Genomic DNA, 27,568 nt, shown 5'->3' on the forward strand with positions numbered 1-27,568 from the left:
CCTACCATATAGAAATCGCATCTCCTTTAAAAAGTGGCCTCATTTTCAAAGTTACTATCATTCTTACTTGGCAAATGGTAGGTAACATATCTGCAATAGAGAATTTAATAGCTATTCTCTACTTGATTTTAGTTATGGTTTAATGTCTATGCCGATTAATAAAATTTATGAAACATAGAAGAACAAAAAGATCCATGCTTGACTCAATTAATTTCCTTCTGTTGTCCTAAATGGGAATGTAATTTTCCACTAACACTTACTGTGCTTCATTTTGAAGTCTGCAACCATTTCTGATTAAAGAGTACTCCATAGAAGTTCATTTCATTTCTTCTTAGCATAGTGGTATGGTTTTTATGGATTTATTGTATTTTCACTGTGTTAAATTTTAAGACGGTTGTTTTGAAATCTGAAGGTTAAAATTCAATTCTAACATTACCTCATGAAATTGTACTGGTTGAAAACTCTTTATTATAAAAATTTGACAATCACACTATTTCTCATATTAATTTCCTACTCTGGCCAGGGAAATTTGCCAGGAAAGGCTTAAAAGATTATTGGCTTAATTTTTACAGTTTAGAAAACAAAATTTCAATTTTACATTTTTACTTTACAATAGTTTAAACCTTCTTTCTTAACCAGGCCATCTTAGTAGATCCTTCTATATTCATGTATTATTTTTAAAGTTCTACATAACTCAAAGAAACTTAATATCAAATACAATCACAATTCTTTCCCGTTTATATTCATTCTCAGGTAAAGAACAATTACTTCAAATACAACACATCATGTCCCATTTAAACATCTGACAATATCAAATGCTAAGGAGATACTCAATGACATTGACACTGAATTGATACAAATAACACTGATACAATGATACTAAAATGACATTTGAAAATATCAATAAATATTTTTTGTATATAACCTCATCACCAAGAACTCAAAATAAGTGCACTAAGAATCCATTTCAATATTTTGAATATTTAAGCATAATCGTTTCCAGTTCAATTAACAAAAATGTATCCCAAATTAAACTTACCAAGAAAATTCTATTTATTTTGCTAATGTCCACTTTTTTAAAAAAGAAAACTATCTTCTCTATCATTAAGTGAATTCATATCCTGTTCAAGTAGCAAATAAAATATACACATTCAACCAATAATATAATAGTAATTAAATCAATTAACCAGAATCTGATACTATTCTCAACTATTACAAAATAGTTCTTTTTTTTTTTTTCCCATGAAGGCGTTATCCTTGAATAAAAGACTAATCACTGCTAGTCAGAAAGATGATCCTGAGACAATTGCTCTTTCCTTTTGCCTTCATGTCTGAAATGATTTCACTTTATTAATACATGAGAACTATAATAAAATATTTTACACATTCATTTAAAAGATATTTACTTGATCAACATTTATTTTAAAAAATCAGTTTAGAAAAAACATGTAAGTTTTCAGTAGGCATCAAGCCAAGAAAAAAGGAACACCAGCTGCCACATACACTTTACATATAAAACTCATCCCATATTCTAAAAAGCCTGGTTAAAGTTATTGCAAAGATCAAAAAACCAGGATCACCTCACTTAAAGATTCACAAGCCAAAATTAAGTAAAAATGTACATAAACATGCATATAAAGGAGGAATGCAAAAAGGAAAAAAAGCCCACTTGTTCTATTCATCCATTACACTCAACATACAACTTGCAATTAGATCTATTTCATAACAAATATGGGAGGAAGCTCACATTTAAAAACTCATTCATTGTAGTAACCTAGTCATTACAAACCAAGCACTATAAAAATTCTCCTTGCTTCCCAATTTAAACTTTGCTTAAATTTTAGAATTTACATTTGCTAGTGTTATTTTTCACTTGCTTCTTAAGGCCTTTTTCCTAGAGGGGCAACTTATCTCCAATACATGTAGTTCAGAAAAGTTACTAGCGATTGTGAATTTAGAGAATTATGAAGGAAAGAGTCACTAAACCATAGAGAAAGTCAGAAAACTGAGGATATGGAAAGAGCAAGACTGGTGTTTGAAATATATTACCTGTTCCAAGTTTTGAAGGCATTGCTGGCACGTTTGAACAGATAACCTTCCATAACAATGCCATTTGCAGCATCTACGTTATATTCTAGCTTAGAATCATCATTGGAGAAATCCTAAACAAAATAACACATTAAAAAGTTTGTATGGTTTTTACTGATTTCCCTAGACAAATCTATCCTAGAGAAACAGCTCAAACAGTAGAAAAGCATTGTATTACGATAGTTATATCAACAACATTTATAAGGGGAGACCTAAATGTTCAATAATAGAAGAATGCTTCAACGTATTAATGTATCATAATTCAGTGGACTATTATGCAATAACACAAACGACTATACAGAATACACATTAAAAGAGAAAAACAAATATAAAAATTTTATAAATTATATAACCTGGATAAATAAATTGTACACACTGTGATTAAAAGAACAAAATAATATGTATAAAAATAGACAAAGGGAACAACGTGATATCCTAATGGTGTTGTTTTAAATGTTTTCATTTAATTCCAATATTGACGTGTCTGCTAACAAATTTTTAAAGGAATATATGTATTTCTACTTGGGATTAGTTAAATCTACCACTATTTTCTAAATATATTACTATTATGGTAGTTTTATATTGTTGTACTGTTTTTGGTAGAAACAATAACTCCACTATTTGGGGGTTCAGAAAAAGAATTACAAAAAGTTTATTTTTGCAAAGAAGAAGTACCACCGTGTGAAGTAGGCATTCTGAGCTCACTTTTTTATAAGGATTATAAAATCACTCATAGTCATCTCCAATCATCTAACCATGCTAGTTTTCACTTGAATGCAATTCAAACTTTCAATTTTCTTCCAAGGAGCCACTAAATTTTAAAATCAGAAATTCTATATTTAAAATATTTCCTGGTGAATTTCCAAAGTAATTTCCACAAAACTGAAAAATCATTGTGATCTCCAAATCAAAAACTCCAAAAATCAATCTTGAAACTTCAAAATTACTTCTGGACTAATAAGCAAAATTAGAATGCTATACTATTAGAGAGGAGTAGACTTTCCATCTTGAGAAAGATTTTGGTAGAGACTGGATGACCATCTCCCAAGAATACTGGAATGCAAGAGTTCTGCACTGGAGGAGAAGCAGAGTGATAATCACCTAAGAGCTTTCTAAATCTGATAGTCTACGATGATGGGAAAAGGAACTAGGCACACTTCAGAATTACACGCAAACACTGCTGATATATCTCAAAATTTCATTGTGAAGGACATGATAATCCAAAATAATCAAATGAAATAATCTGTAAATAAACTGCTACATTTCTTTCTGCTTTTACTTCGGGGGGGGGGACAAAAAAATCAGGGAAATTTTAATTCCTTCATTTAAATTTATTTGGAGCTATAATTTATTTAATTATGCTGACAGAATTAAGTCAGCAATAGATATAATCGAGTTTGGCAACATTCCAAAGATTTCTTTGTAACATCAGGAGCTTGTCTTATCAGGAGAACTTGAAGCTTTGGTGTGGAGCCCAAGGAATATAAGGCAAGACAATGAAGGGACTCAAATGAAATTTTGCCTTTTGAAATTGCAAGCAAGACAAGAAGGACCACTATAAGCACTTTGATTCAAGATTATTTTGAAAGTCCTAGCCAGCAAGATAAACAAAAAGGAAAGGATTATTTGCAGACGATGTGACGGTACACTTCACATCCAAAAGAATTCAGAGGTATATTAGCAGCAGTAGTAAAGAGAGCTTAAAAAGACTACTACTGGTTACAAAATCAACACACAAATATCAAATTTTATTCTAATATACAACAAAAGTAAACAGTGAGAAAATATATTTTTAAAGGATAACATTTACAATAACATTTCCAATACAAGTATCTAGAAATACACCTACTGAAAGATAAAGAAAATGATGAAATTTTACGAAAAAACAAATGAACAGAGAAATATTCAAGGCTCATGAACTGGAAGACATTTAAAATAAAGATATTAATTCTTCCCCAAATTCATTCATAGATCCAGTGCAAAGCTATTTTTATGCAACCTGAAAAGCCACTGTATTTATATGAAAATACAGAACTTAAGCAATTCACTTTTGAAGAAGGGAAGGTAGGAGGCTTTGCTTTGTCAGATTATCAAGATATGCTATAAAGCTAAAATAATTAAGATAGCATGGTATTGGTGTAATTAAGACAAAAAGACCAATGAAACAGAATAGAGAGTCTGAAACAGACCTCACATGTATGGAAATGTCTTATATGGAAACTGGATCTCTACCTCAAAAACCACACACACACACACACACACACACACACACACACACACACACACAATCAATTACAGACTGATTAAAGCCCTAGATATAAAAAGCAAAGCTTCCCAGGTGGTGCTAGCGGGAAGAAGAATCCTCTTGCCAAAGACATAGACTCAATCCCTGGATTGGGAAGAGAGCATGAAAACCTACTCCAGTATTCTTGCCTGGAGATTCCCATGGACAGGAGCCTGGCAGGTTACAGTCCATAGAGTCGCAAAGAGTCAGACACAACTGAAGCAACTTAGCATGTACACATGAACACAAGATTTTACAGGAGATACATTGTTGTGATGTTGGGTTGGGAAGGACACAAAAGGCACCAAACAGAAAAGATATCTTTAAAACTATGTGAAAATTTAAAATGTATATACCCCAAAGGGGGACTAACATCTATACTATTTGAAGATATGATCAACAGTTAGACAACCTGATGGAAAAATGGGAGAAAGACTAACAGACATTTAACAAGGAGGATATCCAAATGACCAATAGACATCAGAGAAGGCCATTAGTGACTAAAGCATAAATTAAAACCACAAGATGTCCATATCTACCCACCAAAATAGGCAAAAAATTGAAAACTCTCACAATATGAGGAGGTGGCAAGGAGCAACGGGAACTCTCACACAGTTCTGCTTACCAGGAATGGTATAACATTTTGAAAAACAACTTAGCATTATCTTCTAACACTGATCATATATACACACATACACACATGCTATGACCCAGCAATTTTATTCCTAGCTCTAAATCTATCAGAAATGCATGCACATATCCAAAAGGCATGTACATAAATGTGCACAGCACCATTGTTTCTTCAAATGATCGATTTCAATTCCAAAAAATCTAAATAATTACATTAGACATACTTTTCCTTGCTTTTTAGTTTGATTAGGTCTTTTCCTTTTTTTACCTGTAATGCAGCCTTGTGTCAGCATTTAAGACAAAAAAAAAAAGGTTAAGTATTCATAGTAAGCAAAAACAACATTCCTCTCTTTAAGGAAAACAGTAACTGACCACTATTTAAAATCCAATTCATTAATCAGATTTAATAATCTACTACTCTTGGACATGAGTATGACACTGACATACAATAGGGAAAGATATTAAAAGATGAATAATATTCATTAAATAATTCAGTTTAAACAAATAGTCACATGCTTCTAAATATCATGACCTCTCATTTTAGTTAAAAATGATTGGTCCCAATTCTTAAAAATCTTTCCATAGTAATGTCATTAAAACGAGTTATCCAACCAAAAGTGATTCTAACTTGAAACAAAATAAAACATGGAGGCAGTCTTACCTGACTATAACTAGAAGAAATGAATTAAACATTACCTGGTAAAAAATCTTCCCCTTTTTAAACAATGTTTCTCTTTGAGTATTAACAACCCATCATCAAAAAAAATTTAACTTTTATTACTGATTTCACTTTCATTTCTTTTTCACTGACATCTTCTATATTAGATCTAGTTTACTGGCATTTTAAATCCTAAATAAACCATAACAAAGTTGATTTGACTGCTCAATACCAAGAAAATAGATTTCTTAAAGCAATACTAGATGACAACTTTTTTTTTTGTCTGCTAGGGAGGGTGTGATGGCAGTTTCCCACTACCAAAAATTATGCAATCATGTTTCCCACATTTGGGGAAATTGCAGGAGTGGGATGGATAAGCCTCCCCTTGGGAAAACCACCCTCATAATCATGATATTGCTCCTACCAGGTAAGTACAGAAGACATCTTTTCACATATTTTTTACATACATTCAACCGCCAGTTCTCTCCTTTTATTTTCGGATGACTACAAACACACAAAAAAACCCATACTGAAGACTATATAAAATACTATTATACTGAGTTCCAGGTATATCATATTCAAAGCTTTTACCACACAGAAATAAAACCTGGTTTCACATTTAAATCTTTTTTTTTAATCTTCATTTTTAAATACACATGTTTTGGATATTACTTTACCTAGGCTTAGGTAAGTTAACAAGAAATGCAAGTGAAACTTCAGCATTACTTGAGAGGGTAAGTGCTGCCTTAGAGTGACTGCAGCTGGAAATTCCTAGTAACAAACACACACACTAGTGCTTTGGTGTTCCCCAATTTCTGTCCACCTCCACCTACCCTCCATCAACCACTGCTACCCACAGACATACACACACACACCCACACCCACACACACATTTTTACAGGGGTTGGTGATATCTTGCGTGCATGCAGGCTAGGTCACTTCAGTCATGTATGACTCTTTGTGTCCCTATGGACTGTAGCCTGCCAGGCTCCTCTACTCATGGAATTCTCCAGGCAAGAATACTGGAGTGGGTTGCTGTGCCCTCCTTCAGGAGATCTTCCTGACCCAGAGATCAAACCCACATCTCTTGTGTCTCCTGCATTGGCAGGCGGTTCTTTACCACTTGTACCACCTGGGAAGCCCTGGTGATATCCTAACTGAAACTATAAGCAGCATTTTAAACTCTAAGGGCCTTCCCAGGTGGCCCGAGTGGTAATGAACCCGCTAGCCAATGCAGGAGACCTAAGAGGTGCAGGTTCGATCCCTGGGTCAGGAAAATGCCCTGGAGAAGGAAATGGCAACCACTCCAGTATTCTAGCGTGGAGAATTCCATGGACAGAGGAGCCTGGCAAGCTACAGTCCATAGGGTCATAAAGAGTTGTACACGACTGAAGTGACTTAGCATGCAAGGGCCACTTTTAAATCAGTTAAGACCCTAAGAAACTGACATTTTCATAAACTTGTTCAAGAGCATGGCTCTCAAATATTTTGATGTAAAAGAATAAAAAAATACATACCTCAACACTGGAAAAATATTTTATGTTTTACAAAACAAGGAAGAATTCATCTATACAATATAATTATTAAGGCAATTCAAAGGATTTATTTCAATGTGATACCTTGCTGAAACCAATAATCAAAAAATTGTGTGAAAAGGGAATTAATCTCCTTTAACTTCTCCCCTCAAGTACCTTTTGTTGAATAGTGGAATGTTTTTGCTCCATTTCTCTTTTCTCCTTTGCTGCATCTACAACCAGTCGATCCAACTGCAAAAGAAAATAAAGAGTAAATAAGAGAAACTTAAAAGTTGAGAAAGAAAGATACAATTACTTTTCAAAGATCATATTCCAAATAAGTCAGTCAACTTAGGTTTACCTAAAGGCATTTTGGGTACAACCATAAAATGAAAGTTCGTTTTTTTCTGGTTTCATATCCTCTTTGAGAATGTCTAAAACTCCTCTAGGGAAAATGTTTCTGAGAACAATCACATGTCAAGCAACTGTGACAGGTGGCCTTGTCTAGGGTACAACAATGATAACGAGTTCACTCCTTGAATTAAGGAGAATGACTCTAGATTAAGTGGCCAGCTGATACACTCAGCAATTCTAGCAGTCACTATCAAAGACTGAAAGAAGATATACTGGTGATTTTTTTTTCCCCAAATAGCAAAATCTAGCAGCTAATTTAGTGTGTGCTGGCACTCACAAGTTCAACATAACAGACACTTCCAATCACTCAAGATGCATGATGATTTCAAGCTGGCTTCCTAGTGTTATAATAAAATCTAAAAGGGGTAGAGAAAATAACTCAACAGATAAAAGAGAAAGAAAATAGAATAGAGTAGAATACAACAGAAATCATTCCTTAGGTCAAGGTATAAAATCATCAATTTTTCTTTTAAAAAAATTTTAAAACTTATGAAATCATAAAATCCCATTTCATTCGTGTTCCTTTCCATCAGAAGAGAAATACCTGATTTCCAGTATTATGACAAAAGTACTAGTTAAATTCCTCTTTGCTGGAGTAACAAACTATTAGGTTTAAAATACTCCAAGAGACTCAATAAAGTTAGAAAATGAACTTATTTTCAGGGGAAGGGCTAGTTAGGGGGTTTTAGATGGACATGTACACACTGCTATATTTAAAATATTTCATATATTTAAAATATATCTAAAATGGTTAACCATCAAGGACCTAATATACAGCACATGGAACTCTGCTCAATGTTATGTGGCAGTCTGTATGGGAGGGAGGTTTGAGGAAGAATGGATATGTGTATATGTATGGCTGAGTCCCTTCACTGTTCACCTGAAACTATCACAACATTGTTAATCAGCTACACCCCAATACAAAATAAAAAGTTCGAAAGAAAATAAATAAAATACTCCATCAGGTGTGTCTACTATTCCAAACTGTGATGTACGTCATTTCATCTTTGAACACCCATCACCTTGAACTGACTAATGTGTGATAAATGAATAAATAAATATGTCGATATCAACAAACTATGGAGAAAGAAGAAGTATTAAATGTCCAAATGCTTTCATTGATATCCTTTAAAAACAAAACTGAAAAAGGCCGTCTTAAAAGACTATGTGATGCTTTATTGACTCTCTATCACAAACGGTGTTTTTTTCCTACAGGAGACTAATTCTGGCCACAGAATCTTAATATCACTGAACAATAATAAAGAACTAAAAGAAAATACATGGAAACAGAACTATCACTACTACAAAATACTTTATTTAGATGGCAACTATACTACTCCATTTTTGGATCTAAGGCATACACACCATAGTGACATGTCGCACTGACTGAATGGGTGATGAATGCTGCACTAGGAATGTTTGTCCTCAATGGTTTCTTACAGTGAATGAGTGGAATAATCATTATACCCTGGTTTTACAGCCTTTAATTGAATGAGATATAAATGTTTTTTGTACATTCAGGCTGAACTGCAGTAGAAGGCACTTCCAAGATTCAAACTGATATTTAAAAACTTGCATGCACACACCTTCCACATCAGTACTGCAATGCCAGTGATGGTAGTAAATTGTCAAATTGGTAGTAAATTTCTCAACTGTATCCCACTCCACTGCTATTGCAGCAGAAAAGAGAGAAAATTCCTCTCCCTCTGTCAGGGCAAACGTATAAAGAAAAAGATATCTTTCAACACAGTGAAGTGTTGGAGGACGAATGAGTTGGAGAGATGCAAAGGCTGGCAGTCCTGTCTTCTAGGGGATGGATACTGGATCAGGAAGAGAACTGGAGCAAAGCAGCATGTGTCCCGTGTTTCTATTAGTATTGGACATATGAGGTCGATAGATTCCTATAACTAGCCAGGTGTCCCCAATCCTCTACTTATGTTCTGAATCTCATCCACTCCTACCACCTCAGATTTCAATACTTCTTTTTCTGCTTTTCAAATTCTCCCATTCCCACTTGTTTTAAATTTGTGCAAATTTAATAAATAGAATAATACCTTAAATAAAATCTTCCTAAAACCCACACTCCTCTCTAGTTACCAACTTCTCTCTCTTTCCTTCACAATACAACTTTTTAAAAAATTCTCCCTATTCTCCACTTGCCCATATCATATTCATCTATTCATGGTAATTTAGCTTTTACCTCTTAGACCCTCAACTCTTGACAGAAGTAACCCAGCAATCCCACTGCTGGGCATACACACCGAGGAAACCAGAATTGAAAGAGACACGTGTACCCCAATGTTCATCGCAGAACTGTTTATAATAGCCAGGACTTGGAAGCAACCTAGATGTCCATCAGCAGACGAATGGATAAGGAAGCTGTGGTACATATACACAATGGAATATTACTCAGCCATTAAAAGAATACATTTGAATCAGTTCTAATGAGGTGGATGAAACTGGAGCCCATTATACAGAGTGAAGTAAGCCAGAAAGAAAAACACCAATGCAGTATACTAATGCATATATATGGAATTTGAAAGATGATAACGATAACCCTATATGCGAGACAGAAAAAGAGACACAGGTGCATAGAACAGTCTTATGGACTCTGAGGGAGAAGGTGAGGGTGGGACGATCTGAGAGATTAGCATTGAAACATGTATATTATCATATGTGAAACAGAACGCCAGTCCAGGTTCAATGCATGAGACAAGTGCTCAGGGCTGGTGCACTGGGATGACCCAGAGGGATGGGATGGGGAGGGAGGTGGGAGGGGGGTTCAGGATGGGGAACACATGTAAACCCATGGCTGATTCATGTCAATGTATGGCAAAAACCACTATAATATTGTAAAGTAATTAGCCTCCAACTAAAATAAATATATTAAAAAAAAAAAGAAGTAACAAATAACCTTCTCGTTGCTAAACCTAAGAGGCAATTCTCAGTCCTAGGTTTACTCGACCTTCTTTCTAGTCATTGAACTGACAACCACCCCCATCTTTTTGAGACACTCTTTCCTTGTCCTTTGCTACCATGGTCTCCTGGTTTTCCACCTCTCTCCCATCAATATTCTCATGGAGCCCTCTTACCTAGCCATTTCTTAAAAGTAGGTCATTCTGAAGGATCTGTCCCAAGTCAAATTCTCTTTTATTCCACACTTGTGGACCTTGACCTTGATTTACAAAATTAAAAGTATTAGGCATGGTGCTTATCTTTTTTTTAAATAGGTTCATGTTTTTGAAATATATATTAACTCTCCTTGGTTCAATTCACACACTCCTACGACTGCAATTAGCAATTATATACTATTGACTTTTTTAATGTTTCTCTCTCTTGAATTCTAGATATACCCACTTAGATGTCCTATTCCCAAACTCAATACATTTAAACTTCTCATGTCCCTCCGTTCTCAAATTGACTACATATTCCTCAAGTCTGTCTATTTATCTCCACCCCTACTGCCATGACCCTAGTTCCAGATACCATAAACTGGCACCTCCAACCAGGCCAAACACTACAGGCACTAGAGTTTAGATGTTTCTCAGGGATGTGCAAAATTACCCGAGACCTGGGAGGGTAAAAACTGCAAAACTGAAATTAATAAATGTCAAAACATACAATTATTGACACTAGTCAACTACAATCCAATGCATTTTTTGATATTATACTTAATGTAAGATGAGGTTAAAATCTAATGTTTGCTAAGATGTCGGTAGTACCTAGAGGACTTCCCTGGTGGCTCAGATGGTAAAGAATCTGCCCACAATGCGAGAGACCTGAGTTCTATCCCTGAGTCAGAAAGATCTCCTCAAGAAGGGAATGGCAACCCACTCCACTACTTGCCTGGAGAATTCCATGGACTTTTGAGTAGCAGTTGAGGAGCCTGGGGCCTTGCGGGCTACAGTCTATGGGTTGCAGAGTCCAACACGTGAGCAACTCACACACACACACCAAGGGCCTAGGAAGGTCCTGTCTTCTTCCCAAATCTGAGTTGGATATACTACTTATATGTTGCAGTAACATATGTGGTGGAGACAGCTATCTATCTCCCATATCCATTTTCTCTTCCTTTCTTAACAACAAAATCCCCAAATTCTAGTAGGTTAACATGGTTACCTGCATTAACACTATTTCCCAACTTTCCTTGAACCTAGTAGGACAATGGAACATATGCAGAAGTGGCATATACAATTCCTGGGAACTACGCTGAAAGAGAGGGAATGAATCTTTCTTTCCCCCTCCACCCTATTGGCTACAATTTGGATATGATGGCTAAAGCCTGATAAACAACTCTGAACCATGAGGCAGAATCCAAAGATATAATAAGCCTGGGTCCCTACAGATTAAGTGACCACTATACTAGACTTCTGATTTTACATAAAAGCAATAAAATTCTATCCTGTTTAAAGCTTCTGCTGTTTGTGGTTTTCTATCACATGCAAACAAAATCTAATCTCAATTTATATACCCAGATAGGGCACTTAGCACAGAGATTAATAGTGTGATAACTTGTTATTTTCTTCCAGTAGATTAAGCTCTGTAGAGGCAGGGAAGAGCAATTCTATAATTCATGATATACACCTTACACATCACCTTTCCCCCACAACAGCCCAACACACACAAACACACACACATGCACGTACCGTATTTATTTTTGGTCAATGAACGCAATTATCATTCTGCTCTTACTTTTCCCCCATTTCTCTAAACTCTATTTTTCATCCTTAATCCCTTTCCTCAAAAAATAATCTGAACCATTTTGGGAAAGAAAATCACGTGAAAATTGACAGAAATCCAGAAAACTCATCAGTCAACAAAAAAGAATGTCTGGAACAGATTTAACATGAAATTCTGATTGCTGCTATTGTTGTTTAGTTGCTCAGTCGTGTCCGACTCTTTTGCAACCCCATGGACTGGAGCCCATCAGGCTCCTCTGTCTATGGGATTTCCCAGGCAAGAATACAGGAGTGGGTTGCCATTTCCTTCTCCAATGGATGTTCCCAACCCACGGATCGAACCTGTATCTACTGCATTGGCAGGTGGACTTTTTACCACTGAGCCATCAGAGAAACCTGAAGTTCTGATCAGATAATCAAAAATAATTTGGACATAATAAAATTTCTATATAATGTTCTTATATATAATTCATGCATGTCTATGTCTGTATAAAATGAAAAAGTTACCTTGAGTTCTTTAATCTTAAAATTCTAAACTTTATTATTATTCAGGGACTTCCCTGGTGGTCCAGTGGCTGGGACTTCACGCTCCCAATGCAAGGGGCTGGATCTGATCCCTGGTCAGGGAACTAGATCCCATATGCCTGCCACAACTAAAACCCAGGGCAGCCAAATAAACAAATAAATATTTTAAAAATAAAATTTTAATTATTCAAAATAGCAAACCACACAAATATCTTTGAAAATAAAAAAAGAGTTATAACTAAAATAAAATACCAATTAGGACAGTAACTCAATAATCCAAATGTAAGAAACAAAAAAATAAATCCAGCTATGTATACTGTAAAACAAACCCTTTGTTTTAAAATTCTTCTTCTCAGTACCCTTATATAACTATCTACAACATATTCTTTAACTTTAATCTCATTTTTGGTTACACATTGGACTCACATAAATCTGCTATAAAAACAGCAAACTTCTACACTAAATAAACTAAATGTCAAATTTCCCAATATGCTTAATCTCTTTAAAAATACAGGTACTAGAACAAAGACAACAAAACAAACAACTCAAACTACATCAAACCAAAAAGTTTCTGCACAGCAAATGAAACCATCATCAAAATGAAAATGCAACCTACCAAATGGCAGAAAATATTTACAAATCATATATTTCATAAGAGGTTAATATCTAAAATATATAAAGAACTCAAGACAATGCAACAGCAAAAAAAAAAAATCCCATTAAAAAATGAGGAGAGCATCTAAATAGACATTTTCCCATGGAAAACACACAGATGGCAAACAACAGACCAAAAGTCACTAATCATGAAGGACTTCTAAATTAAAACCACAATGAGATATCCCCTCACATCTGTTAGAATGGCTGTCATCAAAGACAAGATTGTCAAGGATGTGGAAAAAAAGGAACCCTTGTGTACTGATGATGAGAATGAAATTGGTGCAGCCACTATTAAGAGCAGTATGGAGGTTCCTCAAAAAAATAAAAATAGAACTACAATATGATCCAGCAATTTCACTCATGGGCATTTATCTGAAGGAAATGAAGACACTAACTCAAAAAGGTATCTGCATACCCACATTCACTGAAGCATTACTTAGCTAAGATATGAAAGTAACCTAAGTGTCCATCAATAGATGAATTCAAAACTGTGGTATAAATATACAATGCAGTATTATTCACCCTTAAAAAAAAAGGGGAAGGCTGGCTTTTGCAACATGGATGGATCCTGAGGGCATTACACTAAGTTAAATAAGTCAGACAGAGAAAGACAACTATTGTGTGATCGCAATGAACTGATGAGTGGAATTAAAAAAAAAAAAAAAAAAGACATAACTCATAGAAAGAACAGATTGGAGGTGGGTTTTAGGGGTGGGCAAAATGGGAGATGGGGGTCAAAAGGTACAAAACTTCCAGCTGTAAAATAAACAACTCCTGGGGATGTTAAAGACAACATGGTATCTATAGTTAATAATACTGTATTATATATTTGAAAGTTGCTAAGAGAATAGATCTTAAAAGTTCTCATCAGAAAAAAAAATGTATAACTATGTAAGGTAGATGTTAACTAGATTTATATGGTGATGATCATTTTGCAGTATATATATACTAATATATTAAATTATTTTATTGTATACCTGATATGAAAATGTCAAACAGACACAGTTTTTTAAAAAAAATACAGATATTGGTATATAACACAGAAACAAGAAGTACAGTACATTACCTGTGCACCAAGATCCTTCATATAGGGTCCAAGTTCACTAAATAGATCATATCCTTGATGGAAGAAAGCCAAATGGGCATACATAAAGGATAACATCTAAAGGAGGAAAAAATGATCACCATTTTTGAATCAATTCTTAAATAAATATTCTGAAACTTAAATTCTGATCCTATGTATTGTTAAAAAATTATTTCACCAGAGCACAAAATATCAAACCATTTAAAATTAAGCTGAATCATTTTTCTTAAAAGGTTGCAATAATTCAAAAAATCAAGTTTTCAATAGCGTCACCATCTTTACAGGTACATTATAAAATGTCTATGTATCTTTCAACCAAACTCACTGGCAAAATCTTAAATTACAAATAAAACATCAAAAGATTAGAAGGTGATATAAGCAACTCTCAAAACAATCACACTTTACAACCTGTATATCACTAAACATTACATGAAATAGGGGAATGTTCATTTTTTTCTCAAAATACCAAAATAAAATGAGGCAACAGGCTCTGCCAATATGGAGATTTTGTTATATTCATTCCAAAAATCCAAAACTGTCATTAATGGGTTAAGGTTTTTTTCTGTTTTCCTATATTTTAACTATTCATGAGAGAAAAAAAAAAATCACTCATTTTTATTAGTTAAGTTTTCACATTAGAAGGAATTAAATAACTCAATCACAGGACTGAAAGAATCCTCTGAACAGCCATATTATTTTTAGCAAAAAGAGACTGTTTTAATTCTCTGAAATCTAAAATAGGTCATAAAGTCCTTAATACTCAAGAATCCTTCAAAAGAAATTATTTTGAAAGAGAAAAACCAATAAAATAAAAAACAATGACAAAAGGAAAAAGCTCACTAAAAGACAATTCTGGAATTAGATAATGTCAGTTATACAACTTCGTGAATATGATTTTCAAAAATTATCCTTAATTTATATATATATATATATATAATTATATATAAGGAAGGATAGTTACAAGTACATAAAAATATAAAATATGCCTGCATCAAAATACGTAATAAGTGTATTAAAAGATAAAAAATAAACTAGGTAAAAGCATATGACAAAGGGCTAATAATCTTAATAGGTAAGAGATGTTACAAATTAATATGAAAAACATGAAGATCCCAACAGGAAAAGAGACAAAGGACATAAACAGAAAACATAAATGACCAAGAAAAAAAAGGGGGGGAGGGAAAGGGGAACAATCATACTCATTTATATCAAAGAAATCCAAAATTAAACAATGAGATGAAATTTTCTATCAAATTATGGGTAGAGTGGGAAAAATCAATACCCAGTGTTGGTAAAAGATGCAAAAATGTTCACTCTCACACAATATCAGTGAAAATTTTGTGTAACCCTTATAACTTGACAATACTTTTTAAAAGTCTCAATAAATGCTTAAATCCTCTAAGTAATCTCTTGCCTTAATCTATCTGAAGGAAATAATCATATTATTCATTAGGATGATCACTACATAATGCTACATTTCATGTCAAAAACAGGGAAATTACTTAAAAGTCCACTAATGGGTAAAGTTAATTTATGGTATATTCAAGGTCAGAATATTAAAAAGCAGAGACATTACTTTGCCAACAAAGGTCCATCTAGTCAAAGCTATGGTTTTTCCAGTAGTCATGTATGGATGTGAGAGTTGGACTATAAAGAAAGCTGAGCGCCGAAGAATTGATGCTTTTGAACTGTGGTGTTGGAGAAGACTTTTGAGAGTCCCTTGGACGCCAAGGAGATCCAAACAGTCCATCCTAAAGGAGATCAGTCCTGGGTGTTCATTGGAAGGACTAATGTTGAAGCTGAAACTCCAACACTTTGACCACCTGATGCGAAGAAGTGACTCACTGCAAAAGACCCTGATGCTGGGAAAGACTGAAGGTAGGAGAAGGGGACGACAGAGGGTGAGATGGTTGGACGGCATCACTGACTCAATGGACATGAATCTGGGTAAACTCTGGGAGCTAGTGATGGACAGGGAGGCCTGGCGTGCTGCAGTCCATGGGGTCGCAAAGAGTCAGACACGACTGAGCAACTGAACTGAACTGAGCAAGGTCAGAAAACTGTAACCTACAAACTATATCCAGCCCCACTACCTGTTTTTGGATGGCCAATGGGCTAACAATGGTTTTTGCATTTTTAAATGGTTAAGGAAAATGGAAAAAAGACATGATATACTAATGACATAGAAATTATGTAAAATTCTAATTTCCATGTTCATATTGGAACAGTCATGCCATTCATTTACATACTGTCTATGACTGCTTTCTCATCACAATAGCACAGCTGAGCAATTGCAACACAGATCATATGGACCCCCAAATCTAGTATATTTACTACCAGGCCCTTCAAAAAAATGTTTGCCCATCTCTACTATATTCACAAGGAAGAATTCTATCTAGCCACAAAAGTCATCATTAAATAAAAAAATATTTAATAACACATGATGGTTTTGGAGTATATTAGTACAAAAAAAATTACAGAGGAATATGTAGGAATGATTCCTATTTTGTTTTGCTTTAAAAAAATTAAACAGAATTTTAAAAGGTATATACACATGTTCATGCACACACACACAAATAGGCACACACATACACATAAAAAAGACAAAAATTACATCAACCACAACAGTGGTTCTCTCTTGGTAGTAGCATTTGTAGTACTTTTATACTTTCATCATACATGTTATTTTCTAATTTTCTACAAATAATACACACTGCTCTCAATCTGGAAAAGGAAGTGGATGTAAAGAGGATGTATAATGTACTCATCTGATAAGAAATAACAAATATTAACAGAGAATTTAGGAAAAAGCTAGGTGGGGACAAGGATCAATAGCAATTTCAGTAAACCTTTTGAAGAAAAAAAACTTCAGTGACAAAATCAGAGGAGAAATTATTTCTAAGGGTCTCAAAATACAAAAGACTATAGTGTCCACACCACTACCATCCTCTGCCCACCTCCTTGTTAGCTTTAAGACAAAAAAAAAAAAAAAACAGGCAAAGGCAAATAAGAAAATCACTGTTTTCAAGCCTTCACATTTCAACTCGTTTGTTTTCTACCTGCATTCCAAAAAGCTGATACATCATCAACAACCCTAAGGGGAAAATTCTATAAAATGATGCTATTTATGTATGCCCTCAATCTCAAATATGTAAATGTCTGCTTTAAGGAACTTACAATATATTAATGAATGAGACACATATAAATAACTGTAACATAAAAAAAGCAAACAAATGAAAAAAGTGGTTTAGTGACATGTAAGAAGTATACAAACATCACTAAGAAGTAAGATTAATTATAAACCTGGAATAAATAAGTCAATAAATAAACAAACATACATACACACACACGATGCTATTTTAAACACTTAAATTATACATTTAACTTCATATTAAAATATATATAACATCATTTAAATAAATATCTTACTGATTTCAGGATTTCTGATCTCCTTTTTGATTGAAGGACATTAATCTGAGGGAAAAACGAACTTGGTTAATCACCTATGCACTATTTAAAAAACTAATCCAGAATGCAATGTTGTAAAATTTGCTTATTCTAATGGTTTAATACTTTTCCAGAAAAGTAAATAAAAACAAAGTTCAAGTTTTTCAGTTTTTTACCTGCTTTTTGCAAAAACAGTTAAGACAAACATACCAATGAAACACTCATCATTTTTCAACTCAAAGAAAAACTGGCCATGTTTAAATCATAAAATTGTACTGTATTGATAAAACTATCACCTTGATAAACTTTCAAATTTCTTACAATTCCATCTTTTCTCCACTCTCCTCATCTAATCGCTCTTTCAACATACATCCTTAATACTAATTCTCAATACTTTCATCACTACCACCAACTGCCATTATCTTTTCCTGACTGTTACTATCGTCTAAACTAGTTTGTTTCCACTCTTGACTCCTTGAACTTCCCTGGTGGCTCAGACGGTAAAGCATCTGCCTACAATGCGGGAGACCCAGGTTCAATCCCTGGGTCGAGAAGATCTCCTGGAGAAAGAAATGGCAACCCACTCCAGTATTCTTGCCTGGAAAATCCCATGGACAGAGAAGCCTGGTAGGCTACAGTCCATGGGATCTCAAAGAGTTGGACACGACTGAGCAACTTCACTTTCACTTTCACTTGACTCCTTACACTTCATTCTGCACACAGCAACCAGAGTGCTTTTTTAAACAATAAGATCATGTATGTTTATCTTAAAACCTTCCAACTCCCAACCTACAACTCCCTACTGTAGCCTACAAGGCCCTTTGTGAAGAGGCTCCTGCTACCTCTCCAACCTAATTTTCTACTACAGTACTTTCCCCTTTTCTGTACTCCAACCACAGCCCAAGACTATTCCCACCTCAAGGCCTTCATACCATCTGTTTTGTCCTCATGTCATGATTTTTGCCCAAATGGGCACGAGGCTCTTATCCATAAGGTCCCAACTTAAATACTATCTCCTCACAAAGGTCCAAAGTAGGACTTCAAGTACTCTTTAGTGTATCAACCCTATTTATTTTCCTTTTAGTATTCTTAACTACTTTATATTTTATTTACTTATGTCATTTCCCCAGCTAAAACATAAGCTCCATGAGATCAAGGTCTTGCCTTATTCCCAGTTGTATTCTCCAAGTTGTATATATTAAGCACTCAATAAATATTTGTTAAACAAATTAATGGACCATAAATAAATATTTTAATTAGACTAAACTATTGAAAGATCAGTAATTACAAAAGTTGCCTTCTATGGTATCTCTCCCAACTTTAGAAATTCACAACAAGCATTTTATTTTTGTCTGTTATTATATATCAACTTAGTGAAATAAAATGTTCACAAAAAAGAATCATTCATTCATTCTTCGCTAAAACTTCCAAAAGATTACAGAATATCTATCCTTTTAATATGTCCTTCCCACTGAATATTTTACCTGTTATAAGATAATTTTAAATCACTGATCAGAAAACAAAAACAGGCCCCCAAAAATCTAATAACGTTGCTTACCTAAGCACTAGTTTATTCTGCATGTCTTGTTTCAAAGTCTACTCAGTTTTGAGAACTAAAATAGTAACTTCCAAATGCTCTAAGTAAAAGCTTAGAAAAAATGTTAAAAATACTTCTGTTTGATAATGAAAACCAGCATACACTTGAAAAAACAAAAGTATATTAAAATATTTAGAAAAGTTAAAGCATGACAAACTGTAAATTTAGATATTTATTACTTAGTATTCTCTAAAACAGGGAGCTTGGCCTTATAATGAAATAATATAACAGTTCTCATTAGAAAGATCAAACAAATAACTTACAAGAGAGGTGAAGTCCTAACTTAAAACTACTAGATGGAGACCAAAGGAAATGGATAGTTTACAATGTGTAAATTTGACAATAATTAATATTTTAGCTAAATGCTCCCTCCCCAAATAAAATTTAAAATTAAGTCATTCACTCTTTCAATAAACATTATCTATCGATTTTCTAACCACTGGACTAGAAAGAAGGGATATAATCTAGGTGTAAGAAAGACATATTAATAAATAATCACAATAAATGAGAGAAGTGCTCTAACAGCAATGTGTATGACAATAATGTGGCGACAGAGAGGAAACAGAGACAAGATGACTCATTTGCTGGGAGAAGTGTAAGTAGTTCTGACCACAGAACACAGAATGGATTGCTAAAGAGCGGGTTAAAAGTAATGCAGGAAAGATCAATTTTTATGAGAACATCTTAATACTCCAGAAAAGAAACAATAAGAATTCAGGCTGCAGCAGAGTGAGAAAGAACAGATTTAAGAGGTACATAGAACTTTTCAAGGAAATATCGATTGGTACTTGTAGTAGCTAAGAATGAGGAGAATATCTAGTGTGATTCTCCAAGTCTGACTTCTATGATTAAGAGGGTAACACCATTCAGTTTGGTAATGGCAATAAGAAGCCATTTGAGAAGACAGATTTCAGTTTTGGACACAAAAGGGACAAAGTACTTCGGGAGAAAAGTAGATTTCGTCATCTATATATGGTAATAATTCAAGCAAAGGATATGATGAAACTATAAGGGAAATCATAAAGTCAGAAAACAGGAAGACCAAAGATGGAACCCTAAAAGTCAGACTGAAAAGGTCACAAAGGAGAGAAATGCAAGGTGGAAACTGAAAAGAAACAGAAGTTATGATGACAACCTAAAAGTGGTTTAAGATCAAGATGAAAGCAGGTCTCAAGAAAGAGAGTGTAGTCTACTATTTCAGTGGAACACAATAGTCAAGTCGGTTAAAAACTACAATATTTCTAATGAATAAGACCTTAACGCAAGCCATTTCAGAAGAATGGGGTAGACAGACTCTCAGTGCTCATACTACAGCAGGAAGTGGTATAAGTGTGAGATAGATAAGAGGAAATAGGAAATACAGGCTACCCCATTCTAAAAGTCTTTAATTAATAGACTGTACTTTTTAAAATTTATCCTCCTGCTCACTGAATAGGAACTTTATAGAAAAAATCCTAAGGTCATTTTTCCACTATTTTTGCAAAGTTATCTGGGTAGTTTTTAATCACTGATTTGCAATATGGTTACTTCAGGTTTTTTTTATGAAATACTCTGGGACCACTGTTAAGTCAACAATTTATAGGGAGTTCTCTGCCCCAGATTACCCGGCATCTTACCAAATATCGATCTCTACTTTTAAAAAGCAGCACCTAATGCAAATATGAGAACATGATTTCTAGAAATATTTTTCATTTGGCAATATGGTTAGCCCTTGCACCTCTAGAGTCTACTCTAAAGAAATAATCAGAAATGTTGCAAGAGATTTGTATACAAAGATATTATTATCATTTATATTTATTGAAAACTGTATTTCCAGTATTGCCAGCAAAAACTGGCCATTATACATCTAATAACTGGATATTAATTAGATTAACACAGTATATCCACAGAATAAAATATAGCAATTAATAATCCTTTTAATGATATTTAGAAAAGGAGAAAGGATAATGTTAAGTGAACAGGGGAAGAAATTAGAACTTAAGGTATATATACATGCATAGGGCATAGACAGATAAACACCCAGACACATGAAAATTTTTCACAAAAGAACATGGTTTAATTTTAAACTAAAAGAAATAGCATTATTTATTCCCTTCAATGCAATCACTCAAAAATAACAACATGTTTGGTGGTGGTGGTTTAATCACTAAGTCATGTCTGACTCTTGCGACACCATGGACTGTAGCCTGCCAGGCTCCTCTGTTCATGGGATTTTCCAGGCAAGAATACTGGAGTGGATTGCCATTTCCTTCTCCAGGGGATCTTCCTGACCCAGGAATCGAACCCTGGTCGCCTGCATTGCAGGCAGATTCTTTACCAACTGAGCTACGAGGGAAGCCCAACAACATGTTTAGTAAGCAATTTTTGAAAACATATAATAAACAAACCTGAAGTACATAATCGAGGGCTATGTGTCGAAAACATTTTCTTGTTGCTGTCAGAATGTTTGTGGCTTCTTCAACTTCGTGCTGTTTGTTTCTTTGCACTTGAGCATTTTTTACTAATGCATTTTCTTTTTCTTCACTGACTTTTTCAAACTGCTTCTTGGCATCTTTGAATTTTCTGAGATCTCTAAAAAAATTAAAATAGTGAAATTTTTATAAAACTTTCTGGATCAAACACTTTTGCAAAATAACATTTAAAATTTTATTCTTATGTTGCTCTATTTATTTGCAATGACACTCAATAGCTCTTTCAACTAATACATATATTAGTCTATGAGCACACAATATACCCTAATATAGTCAGCTAGCATTTCCTTACTTAAATCTATACAATAAAATTAAAAAATAAATTATCAAATTAACATTACAGAAACATAAAAGGCAAAGTTAATTTGTTTTTTCTGAAGACAAATTTTGGGACATGCACCAATATTTAACCAAATGACTTTTAAAGAGTAGTATATACCACAGGGAACTTGTTAAAAAATGCAAGTTCCAAGGGTTCTCTCCCAGAGATTATAATTCTTTCTGTTTTGGGGATAAGCTCTAGAAATCTAAGGGATTTTCTTAAGACAAGTCCTTGATTTCCTGTTATGGGTGGTCCTGTTGTTGTTTTAGTCACTGAGTCCTGTCCGACTCCTCTGAGGCCCCGTGGACTATAGCCTGTCATGTTCTTCTGTCCATGGGATTCTCCAGGCAAGAATACTGGAGTGGGTTGCCTTCTCCAGGGGATCTTTCCAACCCAAGGATCAAACCAGAGTCTCCTGCACTAGCAGGCAGATTCTTTACCACTTGAGCCACCAGGGAATAGTATATGTTACAAGGGTATAGACCACATTTAAAGAAACAACATTCATTTCTTATTCAAGAAAATTAGTAGGCCGAAAGGCAGGAATACATTCTTAAAATACATACATATTATGCTTTCTCAAAGAATTGTGTGTACTGTGTGCTCAGTCATGCCCAACTCTTTGCAATCCCCTGGACTGTAGCCCACCAGGTTCCTATATTCACGGGATTTTCCAGGTAATAATACTGGAATGGGTTACTATTTCCTACTCCAGGGGACTTTCCCAACCCAGGGATCAAATCCAGGTCTCCTACATCGCAGGCAGATTCTTTACAATCTGAGCCACCAGGGAAGCTCAGACTATTGAAATGGATACTATTACCTTTGCTGCTGCTGCTGCTGCTAAGTCGCTTCAGTAGTGTCCGACTCTGTGCGACCCCACAGATGGCAGCCCACCAGGCTCCACCATCCCTGGGATTCTCCAGGCAAGAACACTGGAGTGGGTTGCCATTTCCTTCTCCAATGCTTGAAAGTGAAGTCGCTCAGTCGTGTCCAACTCTTCGTGACCCCATGGACTGCAGCCTACCAGGCTCCTCCATCCCTGGGATTCTCCAGGCAAAAGTACTGGAGTGGGTTGCCACTAGTTCGTAATTCTTTTAGAGGGCTTCCCTGGTAGCTCAACTGATAAAGAACCTGCCTGCCAATGCAGGAAACACAAGAGATGAGGGTTCAATCCCTGAGTCAGGAAGATACCCTGGAGAAACAAAAGGCAACTCACTCTAGCATTCTTGCCTGGAAAATTCCATGGACAGAGAAGCCTGGTGGGCTACAGTCCACGGGGTCACAAAGAGTCAGACACGACTGAGCACGCACGAGCCACCTGGGAAGCCCTCTAAAAGAATTATGTGCCAGTAAAGGGTAAGAGCCTGAAAATCTGAAACCTCCATTCATTAATGATCTTAGGTAAATACATAACATCCCTTTGCTTTTACTTTTTCTACCAGGAAATTAGGCAAAATAACTTGAAGACAAATAACTTTAAAATAATAACAACAATAATCAAACATACCTAGCAAAGACTTTAAACTCTTTATAGAAGGCCATAAATTTTCATATATATATTCTATAAGGCCATTCTGAATATTAATATTTTAAGAAATAACTTATAAACAATCTGCAAGAGATCACCTCTAGTACAACAAATTCTAATCTACTAAGACAGAAGTGCATTATGAGCTCTGCCACTATTTATAGCATGTAATACCTGAATATTGTATCCTAATCAACCTTATATGTAATTTAATATATTCTCAGTTAGGAATTAAAAAGAGAAAAACTGAAATTATTAATGTAGAAAAGGCAAACATCCATACCTGGAAAGGTCAGATTTTTTTTTATTTCTAGTTTTATTTTATTTCACACAAAAAATGTGATGACTGTAACACAAAAGGCTTGTTTTCATTACTTATTATGCACCTTCATAACTCATTCTCATAAATCCTATTATCTTCTCTACAAAGAAAATACTATATGGAGATAACTAGAATAACTGATGGCATTTCAACCACTTTTGAGATCTGCTTTGATTTTTAAAGGTCATCAGATTATTCATTTACATTAAAAATTTGTTTTGATCTATAACAATTTGAGCTATGTATCCTGAATACAAATTCCATAGCATAAGTTATTCATGGAAAAGCATGAAATCTGATTTTTTACAGACTAATTCAGAAAAAAATGCAACATGAAATTCACAAAGCAAAAAACAAATAAAAACTCCCATATTTTCAGTAAGTCTGAAAGTATGATTCTAGGTTCTCTCAAATGATAACTCCCAGATGTAATCATAGCTGCTTTTCTTTTCTTTTCATTGAAACTGACTTACTCTTTAACAAAATTCTGAAGTTGTGCCTTAATTGATCTCTGGGTTTGGTCAAATAGGATCTAAAAGAAAAGGAACATTCAACAGTTAGAAAAGTAAACAAAAAAAAATTTTCATGTAGTTCTATAAATATTACATCCCTCCAACAATATTCCAATTCTAATAATACCTATATTTTTTACTGAACATTGCATAAGAAATAAGTATTTAAAAAAGAAACTGATTTTCAAGCCAATTTCATCTGTTAAAAAATAAAATTACTATTTACAGAGTAAATCAAATGTGAATTAATACTTAAATACAATTTTCAATCAGTTAAGCAATCTATTTCCTTGATTCTAACTCAGGCTTTAGAAGACAACCTAAAAGACTAATACAAATTCTACTCTATCCACCGCAGGAATTTCTTACTCTAATATAATAAAACGTAAGAAATGAAAACACTAGAACTTCCTTATACCTTAGAGATTTTTCATTTGCGAAGATGTGTGGATTTAAATGTCTTACATTCTGAATCAAGTAAATAGTATACAGCCCTTAAATGATTGCTAAGATTAAAGACGAGGATAAAATTTTATTTCTCACAAAAATATTTGACACTACTTAACGGATGCCACATATACTTAACTCTACATGTGGTAAATTTCATAGGGCTTGGCATGTAAATGTCAAGTACTTTCACAATTTACAGATATACTTCATTCAGAATTTGAAACACAGCAGATAAACAGGCAGAAAAATCACTATTCAAAACAAAAAGAAAATCCTATGTCCTTCAACTAACTAAAAACAGCATCAAAATATTTCAATCTTTATGGAATCGGGCATAGAAGCAGTCTTATGTCCTTGTCTAAATGCCAAACACACACGCACAGTCTGGGCTGAGTACAGGGTTTCAAAATCTGTCGAATTCACTTTTAAAGGAAAAAAGCTTTTCTATAATGTTAATCCCAAAGTATTAAACCCAAGTTAAGCAGAAGAAATGACATAATAAAGATCAGATTGGAAGGTAACTAAATAGAAAACAGGAAATCAATAGCCAAAATCCAATGAAACCTAAAGCCAGTTTTTTAAGATCTAAAATAGATAAACTCAGAGTCAAAGTCAGCACATTAAAAAGTAGAGACGTCACTTTCCCAACAAAGGTCCATACAGTCAAAGCCACCGTTTTTTCAGTAGTCACATACGGATTTGAGAGTTGGACCATAAAGAAGTCTGAGCATCAAAGAATTCATGCTTTCAAATCATGGTGCTGGAGAAGACTTAGGAGTCCCTTGGACCGCAAGGAGATCAAACTAGTCAATCTAAAGGAAATCAACTCAGAATATTCATTGCAACGACTGATGCTGAAGCTGAAACTCCAATACTTTGGCCACCTGATGTGAAGAGCTGACTCATTAGAAAAGACCGTGATGCTAGGAAAGATTGAAAGGAAAAGGAGAAGAGGGCAGCAGAAGATGAGATGGTTAGATAGCATCACTGACTCAACGGACATTAATTTGAGCAAACTCTGGGACCTGCCTCTTGAGAAATCTGTATGCAGGTCAGGAAGCAACAATTAAAACTGGACATGGAACAACAGACTGGTTCCAAATAGGAAAAGGAGTACGTCAAGGTTGTATACTGTCACCCTGCTAACTTAACTTATATGCAGAGTACATCATGAGAAATGCTGGGCTGAATGAAACACAAGCTTGAATCAAGATTGCCGGGAGAAATATCAATAACCTCAGATATGCAGATGACACCACCCTTATGGTAGAAAGTGAAGAACTAAAGAGCCTCTTGATGAAAGTAAAAGAGGAGAGTGAAAAAGCTGGCTTAAAACTCAACATTCAGAAAACTAATATCATGGTATCCGGTCCCATCACTTAATGGCAAACAGATGGGGAAACAGTGGAAACAGTGGCAGACTTTATTTTGGGAGGCTCCAAAATCACTGTGGATGGTGATTGCAGCCATGAAATTAAAAGACGCTTACTCCTTGGAAGAAAAGTTATGATCAACCTAGACAGCATATTAAAAATCAGAGACATTACTTTGCCAACAAAGGTCCATCTAGTCAAGGCTACGGTTTTTCCAGTAGTCATGTACGGATGTGACAGTTGAACTATAAAGAAAGCTGAGCACTGAAGAATTGATTCTTTTGAACTGTGGAGTTGGAAAAGACTCTTGAGAGTCCCTTGGACAGCAAGGAGACCCAACCAGTCCATCCTAAAGGAGATCAGTCCTGAATGATCACTGGAAGGACTGATGCTGAAGCTGAAACTCCAATACTTTGGCCACCTGATGCAAAGAACTGATTCATTTGAAAAGACCCTGATGCTGGGAAAGATTGAAGGCAGGAGGAGAAGGGGATGAACAGAGGATGAGATGGTTGGATGGCATCACCAACTAGATGGACATGAGTCTGAGTAAACTGCAGGAGTTGGTGATGGACAGGGAGGCCTGGCGTGCTGCAGTCCATGGGGTTGCAAAGAGTCGGACACAACCAAGCGACTGAACTGAACTGAACTTGGAGATATTGAAGGACATGGAAGTCAGAAGTTAGACACTCCATGAGGTCGCAAGGAGTTGGACATCACTCAATGACTGAGCAAAAAAAACAACAGCCAAAGTGATCAGGAAAAATAAAGACACAATGTCCTACAATAAGGAGAGACAAGACTTTACCACAGACCCTATGGGTATTAAGAAAGGATAATCAGGGGATTTGTGAACAATTTTATGCTGATGAGTTCAATAGATGAGATGGGTAAATTCTTTGAAAGAGGAAAACTAACGAAGCTCGATTGTAGCAATGTTTTCTTAAGTCAGTTTCCCAAGGCACTAGAAATAAAAGTAAAAACAAACAAATGAGACCTAATCAAACTTA

The 27,568-nt window shown here is 34.8% G+C and overlaps 1 protein-coding gene and 1 pseudogene across 10 annotated transcripts in view; both read right to left on the reverse strand.

Moving 5' to 3' along the window:
• The window catches only part of ACAP2 (ArfGAP with coiled-coil, ankyrin repeat and PH domains 2), a 156,305-nt gene that overhangs the window by 34,030 nt on the left and 94,707 nt on the right, over positions 1-27,568 (reverse strand). For all 10 annotated transcript variants that reach the window (XM_081571443.1, XM_081571441.1, XM_081571442.1 and 7 more), the window contains 6 exons: positions 24,697-24,755; positions 21,965-22,148; positions 17,963-18,007; positions 14,516-14,611; positions 7,352-7,426; positions 2,050-2,162 (listed from right to left, as the gene is read on the reverse strand). In XM_081571443.1, coding sequence (XP_081427569.1) covers positions 2,050-2,162; positions 7,352-7,426; positions 14,516-14,611; positions 17,963-18,007; positions 21,965-22,148; positions 24,697-24,755 — 572 coding nt within the window. The remainder of the gene's footprint in view (positions 1-2,049; positions 2,163-7,351; positions 7,427-14,515; positions 14,612-17,962; positions 18,008-21,964; positions 22,149-24,696; positions 24,756-27,568) is intronic.
• On the reverse strand, positions 5,949-6,095 carry LOC145540081 (U1 spliceosomal RNA; annotated as a pseudogene).

Source organism: Giraffa tippelskirchi, chromosome 2, assembly GCF_054371585.1.
Source record: "Giraffa tippelskirchi isolate mGirTip1 chromosome 2, T2T-mGirTip1v1.2.pri, whole genome shotgun sequence".
In the NCBI taxonomy this organism is placed as follows: domain Eukaryota; kingdom Metazoa; phylum Chordata; class Mammalia; order Artiodactyla; family Giraffidae; genus Giraffa; species Giraffa tippelskirchi.